The sequence below is a fragment of the Chenopodium quinoa genome, unplaced genomic scaffold (assembly GCF_001683475.1).
Source record: "Chenopodium quinoa cultivar QQ74 unplaced genomic scaffold, ASM168347v1, whole genome shotgun sequence".
Classification (NCBI taxonomy): Eukaryota; Viridiplantae; Streptophyta; class Magnoliopsida; order Caryophyllales; family Amaranthaceae; genus Chenopodium; species Chenopodium quinoa.
In genome coordinates this window covers 3,379,158-3,405,097 of record NW_018742651.1, presented here as the reverse complement: position 1 = coordinate 3,405,097, position 25,940 = coordinate 3,379,158, and the positions used below count along the sequence as shown (strand labels likewise).

General features: G+C 39.7%; 1 protein-coding gene and 1 long non-coding RNA gene across 3 annotated transcripts; one reads left to right on the top strand and one right to left on the bottom strand.

Moving 5' to 3' along the window:
• Nucleotides 1-5,399: 5,399 nt before the first annotated feature.
• On the bottom strand, nt 5,400-9,036 carry LOC110722129. Its single transcript, XR_002511542.1, has 3 exons — nt 8,978-9,036; nt 5,581-5,678; nt 5,400-5,502 (listed from the first exon to the last, which is right to left on the bottom strand). It is a non-coding gene; the product is annotated as an uncharacterized LOC110722129 (long non-coding RNA).
• A 654-nt stretch (nt 9,037-9,690) lies between these two features.
• Nucleotides 9,691-18,382, top strand: LOC110722128. 2 transcript variants are annotated; one of them, XM_021901380.1, is made up of 11 exons: nt 9,691-10,081; nt 14,201-14,513; nt 14,607-14,812; nt 15,549-15,641; nt 15,753-15,890; nt 16,018-16,944; nt 17,020-17,173; nt 17,374-17,676; nt 17,764-17,950; nt 18,035-18,142; nt 18,252-18,382. In XM_021901380.1, the coding sequence occupies exons 3-6, from the start codon at nt 14,666-14,668 to the stop codon at nt 16,567-16,569; spliced, it is 930 nt and encodes a 309-aa protein (XP_021757072.1). In that variant the 5' UTR covers nt 9,691-10,081; nt 14,201-14,513; nt 14,607-14,665; the 3' UTR covers nt 16,570-16,944; nt 17,020-17,173; nt 17,374-17,676; nt 17,764-17,950; nt 18,035-18,142; nt 18,252-18,382. The 2 variants fall into 2 exon arrangements, with proteins under 2 accessions (XP_021757072.1, XP_021757073.1); XM_021901381.1 differs by having other exon boundaries at nt 14,599-14,812.
• The last annotated feature ends 7,558 nt before the right edge of the window (nt 18,383-25,940 follow it).

Below are 25,940 nucleotides of genomic sequence, written 5' to 3'. Positions count from 1 at the left end.
AGGGGTTACTCAGTCATGAGTTACTCGAGTTACTTGGTCAGGGTTTACTTGAGGGGATTGATCAGGGGTTACCAGAGGGGTTCGTCTAGGGTTAGTTACTCGGTCATGGGTTGTTTAAGGGGTTACTCGGCCAGGTTTTACTTGAAGGGTTATTCGGTCATGGGTTACTCGATCATGGGTAACTCGAGTGACTCTGTCAGGATTTAATTTAGGGGTTACATTAGGGGCTTGGCTAAGGGTTACTCGGTCATTGATTACTTGAGGTGTTCGGTTAGGGGTTACTCGGAGACGGGTTACTCGGTCAGGGATTACTCGATCAGACCTTTTTGTGGTTATTCTTTGGTTGATGATGATAATGGGGTTTATTTGCTTTCTCTTTAGCAAGATCATCTTCAATCCTAGTAGCCACAGAGTAGAACTTTTGAAAAGTGTCTAAACCAAGGTCGCGTAGATGTTTGTTGTACTTTTCATGACAGTTGTCAATGAATTTTTGTACCAACTCGAGTTCAGGTAGCCTTTAGGCAAGGGGGGCCGCCTTTTATCGCCATCTACCATAGAAAGCAAGGAAACCTTCATCATCGCCTTGCTTAAGCATTTCAAGTTCACGTAGAGTCGATTTGAACTCTACGTTACTCTCATATTGGGTAATGAAAGCCGAAACTACATCTTCCCATGTTGTTTTGAATTTCGAATCTAACCCATAGTACCACTCTATCGCGATTGGGTCTAAAGATAAAAGGAAAGTCAAAGCATAAAGCTTAGGATTAACTCCCTTTAATGCCATGGTGCCAGTAAAACACATTAATTGGATTTGTGGATTATTGGTCACCTTTAATATTGACAAGTCCGTAGCTACAAACTTTCTGGTAAAGCAAGTCCTGAGGGATCGGAGGAGCAAACTTTTCTGCGTCGAAGTACTTGTTCAGTTGTTCCCCATGGTGGAACGAATAACAAGCTTCTCCAACGACTTTTCTTTGACGGATAATTGTTCCATCTTTTGTTGCAAGGCTAGAGTCTCGGCATTTTTCTTTTAAGCTTTTTCAAGTTTCTTAATTCTTCTTTCCTCGGCCTCTTGAGCCTTTTCTTCTCTCAAGCGAGCAATCTCTTCTTGGAGTTGTTCGATGGTTGACATTATTGTTGGACTAGGACTAGTTGTCGAGGGAAGGTGGTTTGAAAGAGGTGGATTACTTGATGGTAAACGTAGAATACGAGAGCCCGAGAGTCTTCGTTCCCAGGCTTGAGAACCGACCCTAAAGGTAGTACGAAAGGATAAGTAAATTGATACGCTTGTTTAGAAGAAAGGGAAAAAAATGACGCAAGATATATTCGAATGGATAACATCACGCTTATACAATTCTTCAATGAAGATATTGTTTGCACAAGTCAATTTGTTTTTTGGGAAATCAAATCTTCTCGTAACAGTGGGCGCGCGGAAGAGATTAAGTTGCACACGGAAGGCGCGCGTAACCAAATCTCTTGCGCTGGTAGGGGTCGCGCAACTTATTAAGTTGCGCGCGCCACCTACTCTCTTCTTTTTTGTTTTGTCATCATTTTTTTAATTTTTTTGTATGTTACCCTTTGAATATGACTCAAAATTACGAAGAGACTACTTCGTAATTGGGAACCTAGACCAAACTAAAAAAGAGAAAAAGGAAGACTATCCTTACACGTTGCATATAGTCATATAAGCACATAAAGCATCTCATAAGCCAAGATTCATGTAATGCCTCTCTAAGGTCAAAGAGGCTTGGGTGTCCAAAGATACCATATCTTAAGAAACGACGCACAAATCAATCGTTCAACGTGTTGACTCATGGCATCGCCCTCCCAACATTTTGTTTGTGATATGGGTGGGATGATTGTTATTGATTTCGGGATAGAAGCCTAGTGTTGGCGACCCCTAATTAATGAGCCAATCCCCAATGGTTAAAGTGTTCTATGCTTATGCATGATGCAATGTTCCTTGTTTGGTTTTTACTTTGTGCGAAAGAAAGATATTATGCGTTTAAGTCTCGCTCTCTAACTAGAGATTATCCAAGTTAATTCCCGTTACAACCCATAGGAAACCTAGTGTTGGAAACCTTGGACCATAACTAAGAGCTAATCATGTAACCTCTAATTCCCTAGTGGAGTCGCCACTGTAAGGAGGGTGTTCCCATCGTAGGGGATCTTCTCCTTAGATGCCCATGGCCCTTTAGAAGCCTAGGTCTTTACACTTGTTAGGGTGTATTAGGATTTGAATTCCTGACTGATTGGGGGACCTTGAATTAGAATTGATTTTATCATCACACTTTTTTATAAGAAACAAGTAGGGAGTCACCAATGAGTTTTAGGAAAACTCATAAACCTCGTTCATGCCTTTCTTCCATGTGGGGTTCATGGATTAATTAGCACGAATAGTAAGTTTACCCATGCCTAAATTGGTCTACATAAACCAGAAATGAGTTCGGGAGTGAGGGTACTAAAATAACGTTCCCTTTCGGGGGCAATACTACAAAAAGTGGAAAAGGGACCACTTTTAACAGACCCGTTGTACAATTTAACAGGTCTATTTTATATAAAAGACTCTACATTACACGTAACATGTCTGTAATAGGACGTTTTTCCAAAGTGAGCCAATTTTGGCAAATATTAACCAAAATGGTTGCGTGGCAAAAGTATTTACCAAACTAAGCTTCCAGGCTAAAACGCTGTCTCGGTCAGCGTTTTATGCCTGGGTTTTTTTTTTAAAAAAATCAACCTAAAAACGCTGTCTGGGACAGCGTCTTTGTTGTTGACCTTTTTTTTTAAATTTTTTTAACTGCCTTTTATTTATAAAAATGTTTTTAAAAAACAAAAACAGTTATACCAAAGAAGCTGTCCCAGACAGCGCTTTATGTACAAACTTCCTTGTACCTAAAACGCTGTCTCAGACAGCGTCTTATTTTCAACCTAAAACGCTGTCTGGGACAACGTTTCTCTGCTGGTGTGCAAAACAGTAGCAGAATCAGCCTTTTGCCACTGATCTGCCACTTTCTTCTGCCCCCACCCACCACCCCCTGCCATGATTCTTGCCACCACAATCCACCAACAACCCCCACCATCGACCACCATCTGCCACCACTTTTGACCTCCAACAACACTTCAACCAGCTCCACCACCAACCCCAACCATTCAACAACCGTCGATAACCACCCACCACAACCAACAACACTAAAACCACCATGAACAACCACATTAACCACCACGGGCCATCCTTTCTTCCCCATTTTGACTATGGATTCCAAATGTCTGTTGTTTAATGTATATTAGCCCTGAAGGATCTATTTTGACTGACATAAATCCGATTTGGATAAATAAGCAAACAAAACTTCAAAACACAAACAGATTCATTCAACCAGCATGTCTTATATTGATAATGCAATCGTTATATACAGCATTCCAGGAAAAAGGACAAAACAATGATACAATACGTTCACTACTCATCAATTTGGTGTAACCCTTCCCAAGCCTCACTGTCGTCCCTTCGTCTTGGACGACGCCGAGTGTAATGGTGAATGGTGGTGAATGGGTTCTGGCGCGGGGGGGGGGGGGAGTGAGCTGGCTGGACGATGCGTCCTCCTGGGTTCTGAAGGGTGCAGAACTGTGGAAGATGTACTCCTCTGCCTCTGTGTGCGACGTAGGATCACCTCCACTGCTACTCTGGCCGGGGTCGAACCGCGAATGGATGGAGTGACCATCATCACCGTCCCGCTGTTGGATGAGATGACCGTGACCATGTCTGCGTAAGGAAGTCGCGGACATATCTCGCATCCGCTGGACCTGGGCTCTGGTGGGTCCGTCTGTAAGGGCGAGGGACAGTGCATCATACATCGCCACCATATCCGCCGCTTGTAGTAATCATCGATCAATCAAGTACATGATATTTAAAAAAGTTAAAAAATGAGGATGATAAGTATAGTAAAAGAAACTCACATATCCGCTAATGACGTCATGTGACGGGTGGTAATGGGTGGACGGTGGTGTGTAGCTGGGGTTGATGAAACGGCCTGTGATAAGCCTGTACCACACCATGTACGGATCGTCATGATCCATAACGCCCTGCATGGAATAACCCTGAACGACATGACCCAACCGCTGCTCCCATAGCTGAAGATACTGCCAATGCTCCAGTGCCCAGTTTGTCTCCGTCTTTCCCCGACGGTCAATGTCGTGAAGGCGCACGACAGTGTCACAGTTCTGGGGAATAGGCTGCTGCAGTCCGAACTGTCGCATGACGCGGTCAGGTAGGTGACTCTCCATAACCTCGAAACAGATCAGGGGGACCCGGGTACGCCACTCTCCCCGATGCTCCAGTAGATGTGCAGGCATGACATCTACCAACTCCGGTACATACGGATCCCATGTGATCTGCAATAACACATCCTAAATAAGTTAGTCCACAATCAGTATACACAGTACCTAAATGATTACAAATGTCTTCAGAGTTTGTACCTGATCCTCAGTGAGTCGATCAAGGGTGTCTCGGTAGTGTGGGAGACCCGTCGCCGCATGTGCCTGTGTGAGTTTGGGGACCATCCACCTGGGGCAACAAATTTGGTAAGTATGTTTACAAAATGAAATCGTATATGGGAAAAAAATGACAATTGTTACAAACCTGCAACCGTAAGCCTCATCAGCTGCAGGGCGAGGCGGAGCGATGTACGGCTCATATTGGTCATCCTGGTCCTGCTGCCCCGGACGATGTACAGCAGGCCTACCTGGTCTTCCTACGTGGATGTGCTCCCAAGCCCATAGCTTCAATAGCAAAACACAAAACTATGTTAAATATGACATTACTCATTGCATAATTCGCTTGTGATAATATACGTAGTATACCTGAAGCACAAACAGAGGTCCTCCAATCTTGAGCGCACCACTCCGTGAGGCTCTGCAAAGTTGGCGATACAACACCGCCAAAGAGGCACTACCCCAGCTGTATCCACGGATATGCTCCCAGTCGTGGTCTAACAGCTGTAGGTAAATAAGCTGCAAGTGGCTCCCGCTCTTGTTGCCGAACAACACGCCGGATATGAGGAAGAACAAGTACGCTCGAGCGTATCTCTGTACTGTGGCGTCATCGGCGTCTGCAGGCAAGCCCTGGAAAGTATCTCGTAACCAGACCGTCCTCAAGGCGGAGCCCCTAACATCGTTGGGACCCGGCTGCACCCCGAGAACCCGCACAACCAATCCAACGAGATCGACTAGAAATGATCTCGTCACCGCAGTCCCCTGTATTGGAAGGCGCGTTAGTATTGCCACGTCCCGCAATGTCACAGTCGCCTCCCCAACTGGTAGGTGGAAGGAGTGCGTCTCCTGCCTTCATCTCTCCACTAACGTCGTGACAAGGTGTCGGTCGATCTCCCTGAATCCAAAGCGATGTACACCGCCAAAGCCAGCGTACGTCACGTACTCAAGGCAGCGATCATGGACAACCCAGGGGGTCCTGTAGTGCCTGCACTGTAGTGGCTTCGCTACGTCACCCTGAAAACACAGGAGCATTTATAAGTAACAAAAGATAGTACATCAAAGAATCCAAAAACGTTAAAGATGAATCATTACCGTCAGGTTCCATACGTCGACGCTCCGATGGGTGTCCTGTAGTGTCAGGACAGAAGGGTCAACAGGTCCGGGTGTCCTATCCCGTACGTCCATGATATCTGTTCATTGAAAACGTTACACACCAAACACTAACACAATATATTGAATACTAATTTCGATTGAAAGGCATAAAAAGGAAATCTCGAACATCCAACGTACAAAATAAAATTCATCGAATTGAACACAATAACACATAATGTAGAAAATTATAACTGTTTCATCAAAATAACACCACTAAATACTACTATATCAAATAACACATATACACTTAGGTCCTATGTTGGTCTAGATGGACAAGTAGTGCGGTTGTGACCTTGCTGGTGACAACGACTGCATTTGGTTGGGGGCCGGTTGCTGTCATCCATCTCATTGCGTATGCGCTTTGACTTTGGACGACCTTTTCCACGTATCATTGTGTCATCCGGAATGAGTTTAGGGCCTACATATTGTGCCCACTGTGCCCAGGTTGTCTCGCAGGGGATCGGCCAGAACTGTGGTGCATAGGTGTTCATGTAGGCGGCCGACTGCAACAGAGGGTCCACTCAAGGTCGTTCTGATAGTGAGTATGTAGCACAGACTCCAAGCACATGAGAACATGGGAGGTGGAATATCTTCGGTTTGTTGCACGTACACGTTCTCAACTGCCAGTTCACCGTATGCTTGTGGCCTCCTTTATTACCAACTCTCTCTCCCCTCTCTGTTGTCACTTGGTAATCATCCACTCTATGATATCTGGCTTTAGCGGTGTTCTTCTCGAGGATGGCAATGACCTTTGGGGGGTATGGAAGTCCCTGATCAGACCTAGCCTCAGAAGACTCCCTTCTCAAAGTGAAATACTTGTTAACTCTGTGGAAGGTTAACTCGACAAGGGACATAATCGGTAGAAACCGAGCTCCTTTCAGCACATTGTTGAATGTCTCCGAGAAGTTAGTAGTACATATACCATACCTGCGACCACTATCGTGAAACAGAGACCACATAGGGAACGGGACTTGAGCAATGTACTCAATGGCCTTGGGACAGGCCTCACCAATGAAACACAGATCAGCTTGAAGTTTTCTTTCTTGCCTTTGGTACGCAGCGGCCTTGAACATGTCTCTCATGTCGTTACTTCGCACGTGAGTCTTTAAGTTAGAGGCTATGTGGCGGACACAAAACCTGTGATACGCTCGGGGCTGGGTGAATCCGACATTAGGATCATTCATTGCTGCAATGATCCCAGGATGCCGATCAGAAATAACACAAAGGCCATCCCGTTGCGTGACACGATCTCGAATACAACCTAGGAACCAAGACCAGCTGGAAGTGTTTTCCCCTTCAACCACCGCAAATGCAATAGGAAATACTTGGAAGCTTGCATCAACACTCGTAGCAACCAACAGTGTTCCTTTATACTTCCCATACAAGTGCGTCCCATCGATATAGATAACAGGCATACAATATTTAAAGCCATCGATACAAGGACCAAAGGCCCAAAACACTCGTTCAAACACTTCCATGTTGCTGTAGTATACACCATCCACTAAAGCTTTGTGTTTCCATACGACACATGTTCCCGGGTTCGACCGTAGGAGTGCTTGCATGAAGTGGGGAAGTTTGCCATATGAACTCTCCCAATCCCCAAATATCTCAGCTATAGCTTTCTCCTTGGCATACCACGCTCGTCGATACGGGACATCGAAATGAAATTGCTTCGAGATCAGTTCCTGTATGAATTCCACTTTCAACGAAGGATCTTTCCGCACAAAGGACTTCACATACTCGGCTATTACGGACGAATCCAAGTGTGGGTGATCATTAGATAGTACTTCAGTGATACATGTCTCCCGATGCGGGCCTTTGTACGTGACTATGGTAAAACCACGTGAGTGCTCACTCGATTTGGTACCCCGTAGCATCCAACCACATTTCTTCTTGCATCGCAGATGTAGGACACCATCATTCGAGGTCACTGTGGTGTAGAATTGATTCCTCTGAATAGAATACATCTTCACCATTTCTTGAAGCAGTTTCTTGCTCTCAAAATACATTCCCTTCTCAAATTCTCCCCCGGGAACAAAAGAGGTGTGGCTACCCGATTCGTCCCAATACTAATCAACTTCATAGTTCTCGGGTACCTCACTGAACCAAGGTATGGGAGTTCTAACCAACGGCTGACCATCTTCCACCTGTGTAGGTTCATCATCCCCCTCTCTGTTCTCGTCCTCATCATCCATTTCCGCATACACATCATACACCGACAATTCATTATTCACAACATCATCAAAATGATTTGGCTCTTCTCGAAACGGTGAACCATCATCACCTTGCATAGGAGAGTAGCTATGCAATTGCATCGGCGAAGATGCCATGGTGTTCGATGACGACGGAGCAGGCTGGCCGAACACTGTCACGCGTCCCCCCGCATGTACTGGTGAAGCTATATGAGAACTAAAAGGCAAGTGAAATTGGTCGTCCTGCATCATTCGAGTGAAAGAACCCATCCCATATGCATTCGATGGATTGTGGTTTGCGAGCTCTAGGAAGGACGCGGTGTTGTAATCAGAGACATATGTAGCTTGCTGTTCTGCCCGATTACTTTGTTGGGTACATATAGGCACTGTTTCTACATATATCTCATTGGGAAAACCCTTCATTCCTACCATGCTACTCAAACCTTTCAAATGTCTGTTCGTAGAGACAGGTAACACTTGCTCCCCATGACCAGTATCACACCTCATTTTAAGGTTCAGTTCAACAGTCATAGGGTTTGAACCAATACAACTGTGAACCTCATTCATCAGATCAGTCACAGTCATGTTCGGTTCAAGTGTTATAAGGTCCATATTCCCTCCACTGTACTCCACATTTGATCCATTACACAAAATTTCACCTCCCCATCGACATAACAACGCTACATTTTGTCCAGCCATATTCTACATAACAACCAAAACACATTTTACGTAAAGCCGTTAAATCATCCCTAAATCACCACAATCAAACAAATTTTTTTTACATACTCTACAAATTAACTACTAAGAACCCCTAAATCACCATTATTACACAACAATGTAGGTAATTACAATTGTTCAAAACCTAATAATTATCAACCATTGTCAACAATTTTCAACAAAACCAACAACAACAATTCAACATTATCCAAACTATTATCAACACTAACAATATCAACACTACCATTATCAACACTAACAATTCAACAATTACCAACACTAATAATTCAACAATACCAACACTAACAATTCAACATTTTTAACACTAACAACTCAACCTCATCAACATTTTAACCCAATTCCAAAAAAATTAGAAATCACCAACATAAACCCTAGAATTTAAAACACAAAGAAAGTTGAATGAATACCTATTTCAGGGTGAGGGGAGTGTATAGTGGGCTACACGGAGGGCGACGGTGGAGGTGACGGCGGGCAACGGTGGAGGTGACGGCGGGCGACGGTGGAGGTGGTGGCGCCGGCGGCGGTCTACACGGAGGAGCACAAGTATGAGAGAGAGGGGGATTAAGTTAGAGTTTGGGAAAGAAGGGGTTTGAGAATGAAGGAGGAGGAAATGAAATGAAATACGCTGTTGGAGGGAAAAAAAAAAACGACAGAAACGCTGTCTCAGACAGCGTTTCATTAATAACCTTAAACGCTGTCTGAGACAGCGTTTATAGTTCCAGAGTTAAACGCTGTCTGGGACAACATCTTTGGTATAACTGTTTTTTTTTTTAAAACATTTTTATAAATAAAAGGCAATTACAAATTTTTTTTAAAAAAAGGTCAACAACAAAGACGCTGTCCCAGACAGCGTTTATAGGTTGATTTTTTTTTAAAAAAACCCAGGCATAAAACGCTGACCGAGACAGCGTTTTACCTTGGAAGCTTAGTTTGGTAAATACTTTTGCCACGCAACCATTTTGGTTAATATTTGCCAAAATTGGCTCACTTTGGAAAAACGTCCTCTGTAATAGTAGGCGCCAAAATATATGTTTTGCGATTTTAAATAACAATGTCATATTAAAGACCCATTGTTATTTACAACGGATCTCTTAGGTAAGAGACCTGTTGTTATGTACAACGGGTCTCATACATATAAGGTAAAAATAATGCTACTATTCCTTTTCTACAGATTTCCATACTTCCATTATTATTGTCGCCTCTTATTTTCCATTCCCTCCCAAAATAAACCCTTCAAATTCATCAAAAAACCCTCTTCAAATTTTCAATTTCACCACTAATTTTCTACAGATTGCCGAACGACATTCATCTCTTCTATTTTTCATCAAAATCCCAAATGAACATTGGATTTCTGGGTTACTGCGGCCACTGATATTGCTAGTTGAGTAGCAGCGTGCCCATCTTTGGGTTTTCTTCGAAATTACAAAAAAAAAGGAACGAAAGAGCAGCTCCTCCATGGCTCCTCCACAACTCCTACACGGCTCCTCCACGGCTCCACCGCAAACTTAAAGGTTAGAATTTTGGCTCAATTGATGCATGTATGCTTTGTTAGGGTTTTATGTATTGATAATTTTTGTTTGTTTCTGACTTTTCTTATTTAATTTTCTTTAGGCTTATTGGTTTGTTTGCGGAAATGAAATATTAAAATAAAAATTGTTCTTGTTCAATATTTGTTGGTGAATCTGCTATTATAGAAATGAGGCAGTAAGTGTATTAAAATTAGTTTAGTTAATAAAAAATTGTTCTTGTTCGACATTTAACATTAACCAGTAAGTCAGCTAATGTTGGCAATCGAAATTTTCTATTATTTTAGTTAATATTGGGTTGCTTATTAAAATTTGTAAGTGTATTCATATTTCTGCTGCTTGAAATTTCATATCAAGTGTTGGTTCATGGTTTTAGTTGCTGTGCTTTATGATGGTTTTAGTTTATGTGCTTTATGATGTTTAATGTTCTGGGTTTTTGTTTTTAGGTTTTATTGTGATGAAGAGAGAGATGATTTGTTGTTTGAATTTCCCTTAAAATTCTTCATTATTTTATATTGTATGACATCTTTAATGTTGGTTGGGATTTCAAATTGTGTTTTTTTTTTTTGTTTTTTTATTAAAAATGCACTATGGAATCATGCATCTACACAAAATCGTGAGTTTTTTTTGCTAATTGGTTCCTGAGTTATGTTTTTTTATCAATTTAATTATTAGAAGATGAGGAGAAAAGTGTAGGGAGAGGGGCATAAGTATATAAAAATTGAATAAAATCATTAGAATGGGATTAATAATTTTAGTTGTTGTTGTGTAGAAAATATTAAATGGATCGAAGTTGGATAACAACAACTAAGCAAGTGACCCAAAATATCAAGTAGGTGTAATAGATTTTGTTAAGTTGCAGTTAAGAATAGTGGAGGCCGCCATAAGCTACCATGCCCTTTTCACATGTGCCATAATTTCTTGTATAAGAGACCCGAAGAGATACTTAATCACTTGGAGAAATGGGAATTTGATAAAACATATATGTGTTGGATTTGGCATAGAGAATGTCGGGATGGAGCTTCGGTGAGTAACTTTTCAGATAATGCTAATGAAGGTCAACATACAAATGAGGGAGATAGATTAGAGGAAATGCTCCATGTAGTACAAGAGAATTTTGATGAAGATCCCACTAAATTTGAGAGCTTATTAAGTGACTCTGAAAAACCTTTGTATGAAAGTTTCACTAAATACACAAGGTTGTCTGTCATACTTAAGTTGTATAACTTGAAGGCGGGTCATGGTTTAAATGATCAAAGCTTTAATATGATTCTATAATTGGTAAAAGACATGCTTCCAGATGATAATGTCCTTCCAAGTTGTACATATAAGGCAAAAAAGACACTAAGTGTCATGGGTTTACCATATGAGAGAATTCATGCTTGCCCTAACGATTGCATGTTGTATCGAAACGAGAATGAATCGTTAAAGAGATGCGCAATTTGTAATGCCTCGCGATACAAAAAGAATGAAGGACGAGTGCCTGCGAAGGTATTATGGTATTTTCCAATAATACCTAGGTTTAAAAGGCTATTTTCTAATGCCGGAGATGCTGAAAAGTTAACATGACATGTCTATGGTCGAGAGGATGATGGAATGCTTAGCCATCCTGCTGATTCCCCACAATGGAGGTTTATTGATGGAGAATTTTCATAATTTGCCAAAGAAAAGCGTAATTTACGCCTTGGTGTGGCTTCAATCCATTTGGATCATTGAGTAGCACTTATAGTACATGGCATGTTGTTTTGATTATCTACAACTTACCTCCTACACTTTGCATGAAAAGAAGGTATATGATGTTATCACTACTAATTTTTGGTCCAAGGTAGCCGGGTAATGATATTGATGTGTATCTGGCTCCACTAATTGATGATTTGAAGATGTTGTGGGAAACAGGTGTAGAGGTGTTCGATGCACATCATAACGAGAATTTCAATTTGAAAGCATTGTTGTTCTGTACTATTCAAGATTTTCCAGCATATGGTAATCTATGGTTTAACGGAAAACTGCTTGTCCCGTATGCATGGAGGGTTTTCCAGGAAGGTGGTTGAGTGCATCTAAGAAGAATATTTTTGATGGGAATCGTATATTTTTGCCATGTACTCGTCACTATCACAACTTGAAAAAGGCCTTCAATGGACATCAAGTTTAGGGTGCGCCCTAAGATACTATCTGGAGTAGCGGTGTTTGAAAAGATCAAAGATCTCAAGATCACATGTGGTAAGAAGCATAAAAAACTTCTTCCTTAACAAGGATTCAAAAAGTGGTCAATATTGTGGAGCTTACCATATTAGAAATTTCTTTTTGTGAGACATACGCTTGATGTGATGGATATTGAGAAAAATGTGTGTGATAGTGTTATTGGTAGACTATTAAATATTAGTGGAAAGACCAAAGATGGGGAGAAAGGTAGAGATGACTTAAAGGAAATGAGGATTAAAGATGAACTCCATGTGGTTGAGAATGAGAATGGTCGAAAGTACTTGCCACCGGCTGCTTATACGCTTTCTTGAAAAGAAAAAATCGAGTTATGTCAGAGCTTGGCGGAGTGAAAGTGCCAGAAGGTTATTCTTCAAACATTCGCAACCTGGTAAACATGGAAAGTTTGAAACCTATGGGCCTTAAGTCTCATGATTGTCATGTTTGGATGCAAAATTTGTTGCCCATAGCTATTCGTTCAATATTGTCTAAAAATGTTCGATATGCCATTACTAGACTTTGTTTGTTTTTTAATGCAATCTATAGTAAAGTCATTGATCCTGAACATTTGAATGCTTTGGAGGAAGAAATTGTTATAATTTTGTGTCAAGTAGAGATGTACTTTCCTCCATCTTTTTTTGATATCATGGTTCATTTGACGGTTCACTTGGTAAGAGAGATAAGATTTTGAGGTCCAATATATTTGAGAGTTCAATGGGCTTTTGAAAGGCAAATGAGAACATACCAAGGGTATGTGAAGAATGCTTATCGACCTGAAGGTTGTATTGCCGAGCAACTTTTCTATGAAGAAGTACTACAATATGCTGGTGATTTTCTGATAAATTCAATGAGAATGGGGATTCCCACATCTCGTTATAGCGGACGAATGGATGGTGTGGGAACCTTAGGTAGTAAGCAACGTGATATGTCTTATGACAATTGGCACAAGGCACACTCATACATTCTGCATAATGAGGATGAAGTTGCACCCTATGTTGAAAGACATATGAGACACTTGAGAAAGTACAATCCAAGAGCAACCGAAAAGGCATTAGCTGACAAACGTCGCAAATCATTCATTTCTTGGTTCAAAGATGAAGTAATGAGGGAGCTCGATGACTCTTCAATAGTAATCTCAGATCGAGTAAAGAGTTTAGCATATGGACCTGACTTTAGTGCAACATACTAGTCAGGATGTGTTATAAATGGTTGCACTTTTTACACAAAGTTCCTAGTTGAACACAGCACTATGCAAAACAGTGGGGTCACTTTAGAGGCTCAAGCTATTCACTTTGCTAGTGCAAAAGATAAGAATCCCGTGTGTGGTACTATGAGATACTATGGAGTCATTGAAGAGATTTGTGAGTTGCATTACACCATGTTTTCGATTCCTGTTTTCAAATGCCAATGGGTTGACAATAACAACGGTGTTGAAGAAAGTAACTTGGGACTTATTTTGGTCAATCTTAACAAGGTTGGTCACAAAATAGGATCCTTTTATTTTAGCTACCCAAGCAAAACAAATTTTTTATATGACTGACCCCTTTGATAAGCGAAGATCAGTTGTCATAACACCAAGGCCTCGACACTCCATTGATGATTGTACTTTTTATAGTGTGTTGGGACTCCTTCTTTGACAAGAAAAGTAGTGGACGATAATGTTGATGACTCTTCAATATATGTGAGAGATGATCATAAAGAGGTTACATGGGTTGAAGATACAAAGAAGCAAAAAAATGTCAAGCGAAAGCTATCTTATAACAAATGTAATTTTTTTTTTAAAGTACTAACTTTTTTTTTTTGATTTTTCCTTAGGATGTCCTACTTAAAATTTTGGTTTTATTATTACAATGATTTTTTGCATTTAACTAACCTATTAAATTTATTTTTCTGATTTTTTTATAGGTTGATGGCTAGAAAGAGAAAACGTGTACGCCTATCCAATGAAGGTGACACACTACATCCTGAGGATTCTGCGAAAATAAGGCATGAGGATGAGAGGGGTCGTACTGTACTTGCTATGGTGGGGAAGGCGATCCAAGAAGGCACCAAGATTCGTTTGGAATGGCATCCTATTAAAAGAATTCCAGTAGGAGAGCACAAGTCTCATTTCTCCACCTACATTGGTGTTGTTGCCCGTGAAAGAGTAACGATTACTTATAAGGAGTGGTCTGACCTTCCAAATGGAGTCTTAGATGAAGTCTACAATGCTATCACAGTAAGCAAACATATTCAGTTCTAAGACATTTGAATAAGTCATACAATATGCTTTTATGTAGGAAGGTTTAATGTTTCAGTACCAGCAATGCAGAAGGGATTTTATGTCATCGAGAATCGCTGAAATTGGATACTGACACAAGCTTCTAAGCGATGGAAGCTTTCAAGACTAGGCTAAGACTTGAATGGATGTATCCAGAAGATGGAGTTGTCAGACAACAACCCCCATGGAAATATCCTTTCATAAAAGATACAGATTGGGAGATGTTCGCCAAATATTGTACTTCAAAAGAGTTTCAGGTAGCTGTTATATTTATAAAATAATTTGAATAAGTTGGACTCAATCCCCTGCCTTGCAAACACCCCTTTTCCCTGCCATTTCCTAAAGTCAGTCCTGAATTTAGCGATTCAGTTCTGAAATCAGTTCTGGAGTTCAGTTCTAAATTCAGTTCTGGAATTCAGTTCCGAGTACAGTTCTGAATTCAGTTATGAAGCTCAGTTCTGAATTCTGTGCTGAGGCTTAGTTCTGAATTCAGTTATGAACCTCAGTTCTAAATTTAGTTATGAAGCTCAGTTATGAATTCAGTGTCGAGGCTTAGTTTTGAATTCAGTTATGAACCTCAGTTCTGAATTCAGTTTTAGAGTTCAGTTCTGAGTTCAATTCTGAAGCTCAGTTCTGAATTTAGTGCTGAGGCTTAGTTCTGAATTCAGTTCTGAACCTCAGTTCTGAATTTAGTTATGGAGTTCAATTCTGAGGGCAGTTTTGAAGCTCAGTTCTGAATTCAGTTCTGAGGCTTAGTTCTGAATTCAGTTCTGAACCTTAGTTTTGGAGTTTAGTTCTGAAGCTCTATTCTGAGTTCAGTTCTGATGCTCCGTTCTGATGCTCCGTTCTGAGTTCAGTTCTATTTTGATGCTTGATAAGTTTATTAGTTTTGATGCTTTATAAGTTTATTAGTTTTAATGCTTTATAAGTTTATGATAAGCTTCCTCTAGCAAGATAGTGTGTACTGAATTTAATCTTAAATTTTTTTTGTAGGAATTGAGTGAAAAAAATCGTGTGAGGGCAAAGAAGAAGACCTTAAAGTATCGAGGAGGCCGACTTGGGTATCAATATTTTGAAGAACAAATAGTAAGTTTGACAAATATTCTATATGTGACTACCATACATACAATATTGGTGTTGAAAATTTCTATTCATATACTTCAAACATAAGTCTAAATTTATTTTGTACAATGGCAGGAAAAAGAACTTGAAAAACAGGGAGTCCATGTGTCACAAGTGCCTCGACACTTGACTTGGATCAAAGCTGACTCTCAGGTCAAAGATGGAATCATTTTTTTTTATAATCCAGTCGATAGGGAAATCCATGAAGCTATAGTAAGAAATCTAATGAAGACTCTTCTGCACAAATTTTATTTCATTAAATTCTTGTGAATGATTGCCTTGATTTGAATTTATTTCACTTGGTTTCATCTATAACGTCCCTTGAAATATTATATTGCAGATTGCAGTGGAGGCTCAAGCTCAAAGAGGAGAATTCGTGTGCAATGGTCGGGATGACATATTAGCAAGAGCATTGAATAAGCGTGAGCATGGTGGTTCAGTGAGGGCATTTGGATCAGGTATCACAATTAAGGAATATTTTGGCTTTAACAAACCAACTGCACCAAGCCAATTGTATGCAAAAATCGACATGATGCAATCAGAGATGGGAACTATGAAAAATAATCAGAATTTATTATTGTCTTTCATCATGTCATGCTTAAATCAGGAGCAATTGAAATCATTCATGGCCATCTTTGGTCAATCAAATGCTTTTGGTCAATTTGGCAGTTTGGGTGGGCTGGTTGGTCAATTTGGCAATGGTGGTCGTCAGCCTGCTTCTGGTGGTCAGTCTATATTTGGTGGGCTGGTTGGCCAATTTGGCAATGGTGGTAGTCAGCCTGCTACTGGTGGTCAGTCTAGTTCTGGTGGTCAGTCAGGTCATGGTCAACAGGTTGGTTCTTCTGGTCAGACTAGTTTTGGTGGTCAGAGTGGTTTTGGTTTTGATGGTTAAGTTGAATTCGGTGCTTTTGGTGGTCTTGATGGTAATAGGTTAGGTTTTACCAAATTAAATAATTTTGTTGACCATGGAATGCTTAACATTCCACTTACACAACTGCTAACTAGAAGGGTTGAGCGACAACAAAGTGAAGGTCATCAATTGTTGGAGTCTCAATTTCAGGATGTTGCTAATGTTTCACGTGGTCATGAGGCTCAAATAAGTCCTCCCGTGAAACAGGATCATCTTTAAAGCTCTGAGGCTAAAATGTACCATGTTTCTTGGCCTCAAACAGAGCAAATTAATCAACCTGACCATGCACTTTAGAATAATCATGATGATATCTCAACTGATCTTGGCCTCAAACAGAGCAATATCACTTTTCCTGAGGTATTGTATTAAAAGTCATACATCTTCGAATATAAATTATGTATATGAAATTTGATTCTGTCATGACTGGTATAGGGCTGGAGTGATTGTCAACTCGCCATTGAGGACGACGATAAAGGACATGTAATTGTTGCTAAAGGGAAAGGCTATCAAGAGAAGGCAGAAGAAGTCATCAGAAATCATGTCCAATCGCTACCCCCTGGTCACCGTCGAGTCTCTATTGTAGAAGGTATTGTGCCGAATGCTCCCTTGCCATGTCCAAACGAAGAATTAATATTTGTTTGCCAAGCTTAGAAGAGTTACACTGCTTGGCCAATTCACTTGATTCTTATTGTTATATCAGTTTTTTTACCAACTGAATTGAGTTCAGAATTGATTTTAAGTTAAGAGTTGCATTTACTTGATATATATTAATTGTTTGTATGAAAGGCTGATGTGCACCTGGAAAAAGACGTGACTACTCCATCCCCATGATCGGCATCATCCCAAACATCAACCACTGACCTGCATCTTTTCGGTGCTAAAGATTGTGAAAAAGTGACTACTAATTGGTTACAGTCGTTAAAAACTCATGCTTTGGGAATGAAAGAGGAGTGAATCCATCTCCTTAAGTTTCCAAAAAACTGTATTTCTGACTGAACATGTGGTTAATGTTACTCTTGACTACGAAGATTTGCTTAGTTGGTGTTTCTAGAAAGAGTTCGGAGCTGCTCACTTGAATATTTTCATGAAGTAAGTTCATTTACATTTTTAAGATTTGAGAATTTCTATTTTCAGTATCTTCTTACATGTTTGACCTTTTATGGATGGCGGGGAAAGGTACTTGAAAATAACGATGTCAAGAAGAAGGAATTTCGGGTATGTATGGATTTTGAGATTCCGTTGTTCTATCCCCAATGAATCCAACAATAGAAGAGGAAAACCCGTCTACATACTTAGCTCGTGTGTTTGGGTGCAGTGAGGGAAAGAATCGTAATCAATTATTCTTTGCACCTTATAATGAAAAGTACGTGCAATATGTGTTTTCTCTACAATAGCTGATAATTATTGATATGTTATTTTATTAACTTTTCGTGTTATTTTTATGTAGTCGGAATTGGATGTTAGCTGTGATTAGCCCTTGAAATGGGATAGTCTATTGGTTGGACCCAGGTGGAGCAGAAAGCATACTTGAGTTTGCTAAAACAGTCATCAATGAGTAAGCAGTAGAGTAATCATTCATTGACTTAATTATATTTGTATTGATGTTCAAGTAATTGGTATTTTTGTTATTATTATTATAATTTTATCTTGTCATAATTATGTAGGGGAATCAAACAATTTAGCGCTGTTGTAGACACCCATTTGTGTCTCCCCAAAACCAAATCCAGTGATGAGTACCTTTCACGTCGAATCATAATCGAATGAAGTGAAAGTGTGAAAAGTTTAGTGTTGCGGATAATTTTATTTTCTTTTCTCTTCTCTCTGTTTTTGAAAACCTATTTTAAGAAAACAGACAATCCAGTTTGGTTGGTCTATGATATGGGTCCAATAGTAGTGTAGTTGGATAGGGCTTGAAAAGAGCTTTCCAACGATATATTATAAGCCCAATTCCGATGAATATTGAGGAAGTTATGGCCAAGTTACTAGCCTGGGCGTGGTTTGAGCCTTATATGTGGCCCAATGATCTAGAGGAGGGCCTAATATGGATTTATCATTCCTAATGCAATTAGGAATGGTTTTAGTCTTCTAGATTCTTCAAGAATAATCTTTTCATTCCTAATTTAATTAGCATTGATAAATTGACTTTTGTTGACTTTTTTTAGAGTTTAAATCAGAATCAAAGAACGTTTTTGAGGAAAATACGATTTTATCCTCCTGTACGGCAATTTCTATCTGATTTTAAGAAAACGCGTCGATTCTTAGTCAGCGCCAAACACCAGTAGCGCCTGACGGTACGCTTCGCGCCTGGCGCTAGCCTTAGCGCCTAGCGTTAAGATCAGCGTTTGGCGCTAATCTGGTTTTTTGCGTCAGAACTCTGTTTTTGATGTTTTATCTTTTTGGCTGATTTTCTCTATAAATAACGTGCTAAAAAATCCGTTTTCATTACGAATTCTCACCAACTCTCATCAAGGTTTTCTTGATATCTCTCTCCCTCTCTCTTTTCTAAACTAGCCTTCTCTGAAATATAAAAATTCCGCATTCGCAAGATTTAGATACACCTAGCCAAGTTTGAATGAAGTTGCTTTCGCCCTAGACGTGAAAGGTTTTAATCTTTCTGAGGTTTGGTCTCAAATCTCTTTCAATTATTTAATTTAATTGTTTTGTTTATTATTTTCCTTGAAGTTACTAACGTGTGTATTTTGTTATTAGAAAGAGGTACGAGGCATCCAAGTAAGTACTTTAATGCTTAAGTTGTTATTATGATGTAGAAATCATGCTTAAGTTGTTATTATGATTCCTAGTATCATGTCTAGGGTAACTTTAATATCAAGTATTATTAAAAGTATGATGCTTATTATGTTCTTCATAATATTTATGGTTGTTAGTATCATGTTAGGGCTAAATATTTAATCTTTATTGTTTAGTGACATGCTAGGGTTTGTTATTAATCTTGTTAGTATCATGCATAGGATCTCGCTATTATTATGCTTTAACATGATTATGATTATGTTGCTTGATTTTTATTGTTATTGCTTGATCACACCTTTTATGCATGTTTAAAGGGGATTTTATACTTGTAGTCACGCTTATATACAATAATTAGAGTTAATATGATTATAATTCAAGTGATCGCCAATAATAGATTTATTTGTGCATTAAATTCAACCAACATAGATAAACAGGTTTAGGGTAAACCTATTGACTGCATGTTAGTCAGAAAGCGCACATGAACACGATCAGAAGAAAGTAGAGGCCTATTATTAGGGCAGGTTTAATCTCTTTTAGGTTGGATTTGTACCTTCATCCCCGAACCCTATTTGGTTCAAGACCTTATGGAGTTGACGATCTCTTGGATCGTTAAAGGGTGTAACCTTCACCTCGTGAACGGTTTACAAGTTCCTAAAAAAAAACTTGTTGGCGACTCTTTTTGCTCTATCTTCTTTCCCTTTGGACGCCACTGTACTTTAGTGTATGATCACAGTGGGGTTCAAACTAGGGGATTAACGCTTGAAATATTCCCTATAGTTTTTGGCGACTCCACTGCGGAGGATTTCTATTTTAATTCCTAAAATTTATTTTTGGCAATGATTTAGAATGAGTGGATGTGACTCGAAACATTCTAAGTATTTCATGTGCGTAATTTTGATTAACATTATTGTCATATGCATAAAAAAAGATCTCATTGGAAAGTCCATCCGTAATGAGTTAAAACATAGGATTTTACACGTAGGAAATTTGAGAAATATCTTTCACAACTAGGACCGAAATAACACTACGCGAAACTGGAAAATTTCATCGAGCACAGAAAGCTGCCGAGGCATGTAGGAATTAGCGTCAGCGAACAAAATATTAGCGCCAGACTTTTAACTGTAGCGCCAGACGACAGTTTTGTTGCCAGGCGCTACAGCTAAAATCCGACGCCAATCTCTGTTTGTTGGCGCCAAATTCTTCCAATACAGAGCCAGAAATATGCGTTCTAATTTTGACCAGTTTTTCGCGTTGTTTGCTCGATCCTACTTCCTGATTAAGTTTTTCTCACTTTTATGAAACTCATATGTGTTCTACATATGGACATAACCCTTTGGGATTTCATGCTCCATCTACCTGATTGAACGCTCTGAGCAACAAAGGGTACATCCGAGATCGTTGAATTCACCAAACCATGGAAGCGAGTTTTTTCTAAAACTCGCGGTGTCCCATCCACTCGCGCCAACCCTTCACGGTTAGGCTTCCGCGCGGTGCATCTGGACAATTAACCATGAACCCTCTATTGACTAACCCATATCCCGAACTTTAGTGAACTAGAGCCATGGTTAGGTTGCAAACTCATTGCATCATATTGTGCCTACTTGACTAATTGTGCATTATTTGTCGTGCATATGATATATGTTTTCCTTAACCGTTTGTTTGACTTGTGTCAAGACTAAATAAATTAATGACTAAAAGAACTTTGCCTAATTAATTAATTAATTAATTTGAGTAAATAAAGTCTAATATTTTGACCAGAATTGACCTAGTACGACTTTAGGCATACCCCTGTTGATTAATAACACCAAAAACAGTCTCAGATCGAAGCTCCAGCATTGGCTCCAAAGTCTGAACTGTAGAGCCACTCTGTGGAGTGTGGCGCCTGGCGACAGCTTTGTCGTCTGGTGCTACACTACAAAGAGTGGCGCCAGTCCTGTCGTTTTGACGACATTTCGGATTATTGATCGAGTCATCACCTAGTGTCTAATTAACCAGTTTGCTAATTAATTCGGTTAAATTTTACTTTGTTAAGTCATTAATTGAGTCTAGGCACTACGTCCAATGGTCTTACACAAGAGTCCAAACATGTCACTTACACTCAACGCACACACCAATACACACACTTTGACTATGTTTAAAAGAGTCTTGGATGCGCGTTTTTTCCGTCATTTTTTTAGGGGGGAAGTCGGATATTAATCCTCCATTTTAAAAACCATACTTAGTTCCCTAAAAATATATACATTATTTTTCCAAAAAAAAATATGCACCTATTTTTTTTTTTTTCCATTTTCCCTCTTTAAAACCGTAAAGTCAAGTCGATTCGAGTCAAGTAATTAAAACGCAAAATGGTTTAAATTACAGCGTGTGGTCAAGAAAGGAAGGACGGTTAATCAAAGACAACCTTTTCGTACAAGTCCAACTTTTCGACAAACCCATAGCTCGTAAGAGGAAAACTAGGAAAATAATGGCAACACAAGAAGAAGTCAATGAGCTTAGGAACCAAGTGGTTACCGTGACTGAGGCATTGAAGCTCCTAACACTTAAGATCGATGATCCCGTGAAACAACAACAAATGGACCTCATGCAAGAGAGTCTAAGCAAGCTATCTAGCGACTACAAATTTCAAGGGATTAGTTCACAAGGGGTCTCGGTGGACAAAGATCTTCTTCCGCAGAAGTTCAATGCGAACGACATCCCCTCTCTGTTCTCACTATCTCTCGAGACAGTTTGCCAACAATGGTTCTTTTCTCTCGAGAAAGAAAAGACCTCCACCTGGGAGTCCATAGAAAACGCTTTCGTTGATAGATACAAATGCAACATTCAAGTTGAGACTGACCATATGGAACTTGAAATCCTCAAGCAGAAAGAGAATGAAGGCTTCACCTCTTTCTTTAACAAATGGAGAGAAACCTCAGCTAAGATGATTGAGGTACCGAGTGAAAAAGAGTCTGTAAGGTTATTCATTAAAAACCTTCAAGAAAAATATTCCAAGCATCTCAAGTATCAAAACAATCTCCATACCTTCAAGGCTGTCTACGACATTGGAATCAATATTGAAGACGACCTAGCTAAGTTAAAAGTTGCCAACAATAACTCCAACAGTGGCTGGAAAGCACAAAAGAACGACAAGCCTTCTTCTTCCAAAACCACCCACTCAAACAATGTTAGCACTTTTAACCTAGGTGAAGTCCTTGCTATGAATAATCAAGGACAAAAGAAGCCATTTAGGAGGAACTTTACTCCTATTGGCATAAGTTATGACACCGCATTTGATCGATTAAATGCAAAAGGTCTTATAACTCCTATTGGACCATTTGGGGACCCACCAGTAAAAAAGAGGTCGGCTAACTGGAACCCCAATGCATACTGCAAGTATCACCAAGGTAGGGGCCATCTCACTGAAAACTGTTGGAAGCTTAAGGAAGCTATCCAAGACTTAATCGACAACAACAAGCTGCCGTTGTCCCTGCTGGCAGTAAGAAGCCAAGTATTGATAATGCACCTCTCGCTCATGCCTTGGCTATCTCTGATGAGGAAAACGAGGTTGACCCCTTGTCTCTCATTAAACCTGTCAAAGAAATCCATGCCATCGAAGAAGAGGAGGAGATCTTCTTCGACGCCATGGATAACCTTCCAGAATCAGCATGTAAAGAGGACATACAATAGCTCACATTGTCTATGATGGAAGGATCACATTTTTTACGTGAAACTCTCAAGGCTATAAAGGAACTTCAGAAGAAATATGACGAGGGTCCACTCCCGAAAGATGAACCTAAGAAAGAATTCACACCCATGGGAACGACTTATGAGGCAAAGCGTTTTCCTCTACAACACCGAAAAACCCAAGAAGAGTAATAGACTCTACACTCCAATTGGGATCCCATATATGCAAATGTTCAAAATGCTCTCCGAGAGTGGCAAGATCAAACCTCTCGAACCGAGACCATTCGAATCACTGAAAAGGACAGATAGATATTACTGTCAATATCATCAATCAGGGGGTCACACTATCGAACACTGTTTTAAATTTAAGGATTTAATTCAGAAAATGATTAATGAAAAGAAACTAGTCCAAGTTCCACAAGAAGAGGATGCAAATATTAATAGAGTTTGGGACAGTGATGAAGAAGACGTCTACCTAAAAGACATGGTAGGACCTCCACCTTCTGTGTCATACACCATGGATGACTTTTGGGCTAAAGAAGTCTCATCGATAAGCGTCCTCACAAGATCCGGGAGAATGCAACCTCCCGTTTCAACATAACCCATACCAACCACACAACAAGTTCCCATACCTATCATTGAAGACAATGATATCGTTAAACAGTTTAAGAAAACAAAAGTCGAAATGAACGTATGGAAACTTCTGGAAATATCCTGAGAACATAGGTTGGCTGTAATGAATGCCTTGGACAAAATAGGGATAGATTCTGACACCACTCCCGAGGGGTTGGCTAGCTTCCTCACGAGTGATCTTCCTAGTCCAATCAATTTGATCACCTTTTCTGACAAGGATTTACCTCCAGAAGGAGACAAATATTACAAGGCATTAAACCTCACGGTAGTTTGCAAGAGAATGAATGTCCCGATGACTCTTGTAGACAATGGATCGGCCATCAACGTCTGTCCACTTAGAACTACGAGGATGCTAGGCATAAGGGATGAAGATTTAACTCCGTCTACTTAAGGAATAAGGGCCTACGACAACACTCGTCGTCAAGCTCTTGGTAAAATTACCATGAATATAACGGCGAGAGCAATAGAACATGCTACTACTTTCCAAGTAGTAGACATTAAAGGTTCATTTAATCTACTGTTAGGACGCCTTTTGCTTCATGACCTAAAGGTCGTCCCCTCATCTCTCCACTAACAAGTAAAAGCTATAGTTGGAGGAATTCCTATCACAATTGATGCTTCATCTTGAGGATCAAGTCCATAGAAAACTCAATAATTAACGTGGAGCACGACGAGGATGATGAAGACTTATGGGGATTTAATGAAGAGGTCTCCTTAATCCAAGAGGATGAAAGGACCCCTCTTTGCCATGACCCCCATTCCAACATGATTGTAAATGCTATTCTGAAGAAACAAGGACATTTTCCTAGGATGACCCTAGGAAAGAATAAGGGAATAGCAAAACCACTGGAGTCACCTGACCTCCCTATGTTAGACACTTTCGGACTTGGTTTCGAATCGACTCGGAAAGATCTTAAGCGAGCCCAGGAAAAATCAAAGGCACGTAGGGACGCTCGCACTCAAAAGAAAGCAATCCCAATGGATCAGTACCCTCTCACACTTAATGGTCAATTTATAAAAGAAGGAGAGGACTATCCATGCCATGAATTTCCCTAGCCATTTGTTGTAAATGGCATAAGGCAACCAGGATTTGAAATTTTCTTTGATTGTTATTTCACAGATGAAATCCCAACTCCTGTCCATAAGGAGAAAGCACCCCCATGATTTGACTTTAACGTCATGGGATTATTATCTGGGCAAGAAAAGAATGAGTCAACTTACAAAGAGGATAACTCCTCGCTCATTCAAACAGTCCTACAAAGCGAGTTTATTTTCTGTTAGAACAACAAATTCATGACAATGTTTATTTTCTTTTATGTATCTGATTTGTTCTTTCCTTGAATTAGAAGTTTAGTCCTTCATTTCTCATTTTTGCAATTCAGGACAATGTTTATAATCCCTGCCCTCTATCTTTTTGATTCATAAGAGTACTTTGTTAATCTGTTATAGTCCCTTCCCTCTATCTCTTTGATTCGTAACAGCTAAATAATTTCCTTTCACTTTCAACAAAGATATATAAGGATGGTTCACATAAAGTTATAGTCCCTTCCCTCTATCTCTTTGTATAATGTACTTCAAATATATCAAAGAAAAAAAAATGAAAAAAATCAAGGGCTAATATTTGATATGACTATGCAGGTTCAATAATAAGGAAGCGCTCTAGAGATACACTTTTTCTCTCTGCAGTCATCACTGCTTGTACTTTGTTCCTTACTATCTAAAGGCTCTCAAAATGACGGTAACATTTTTGAAAATAAGAAGAAAAAAAAACAATACATTTGCTGTTGTCAATTGTTATGTGCAAATCCTTTTTTTTTTCCAGTAAGTTGCTGATACCCATTTGTTCTAGTAGGCCTGAATATTACCTTCATGCTGATCTAGTTGTTAGATCTTGTTAGACATGCAGACAAAAGTGCCAGGTAAAGTCTTCTATGATGTAGACATAGGTGGAGAGCCAGCTTGGAGAATTTTTTGCTATTTTGGAGATATTTGAACTTGTAATTTTTTTTTTTGTAAACAATGTTAAAATTATGTTTTGACAAATATACATGTAGTTTTAAGTGAGATTTTAATTTGTAACTTAATTTCTTACTGCAAAATTGTATACATGTACTCTTAATTTTTATATTTCAATGAAAAGTTCATGTATTTTGATACATTTTTTGAAAGAAAAGATAGAGCATATATTAATTAAGGGGCAAAGTCCATCTCTGCCAATGTTACAATACTTTGTGGGAAAGAACTAAGACATACAACTTCATCATTCCCCCCCGGTATCCCCTCTTGCAACAAGGTGAGCTACCGTATTA

Bases quoted from the DNA above. Each gene is read 5' to 3' on its own strand.
- LOC110722128 (XM_021901380.1), top strand. From the start codon at position 14,666: ATGGAAGCTTTCAAGACTAGGCTAAGACTTGAATGGATGTATCCAGAA. The intron at 15,642-15,752 runs GTAAGTTTGACA...GTACAATGGCAG, and splicing joins AATATTTTGAAGAACAAATA to GAAAAAGAACTTGAAAAACA. The intron at 15,891-16,017 runs GTAAGAAATCTA...ATTATATTGCAG, and splicing joins GGGAAATCCATGAAGCTATA to ATTGCAGTGGAGGCTCAAGC.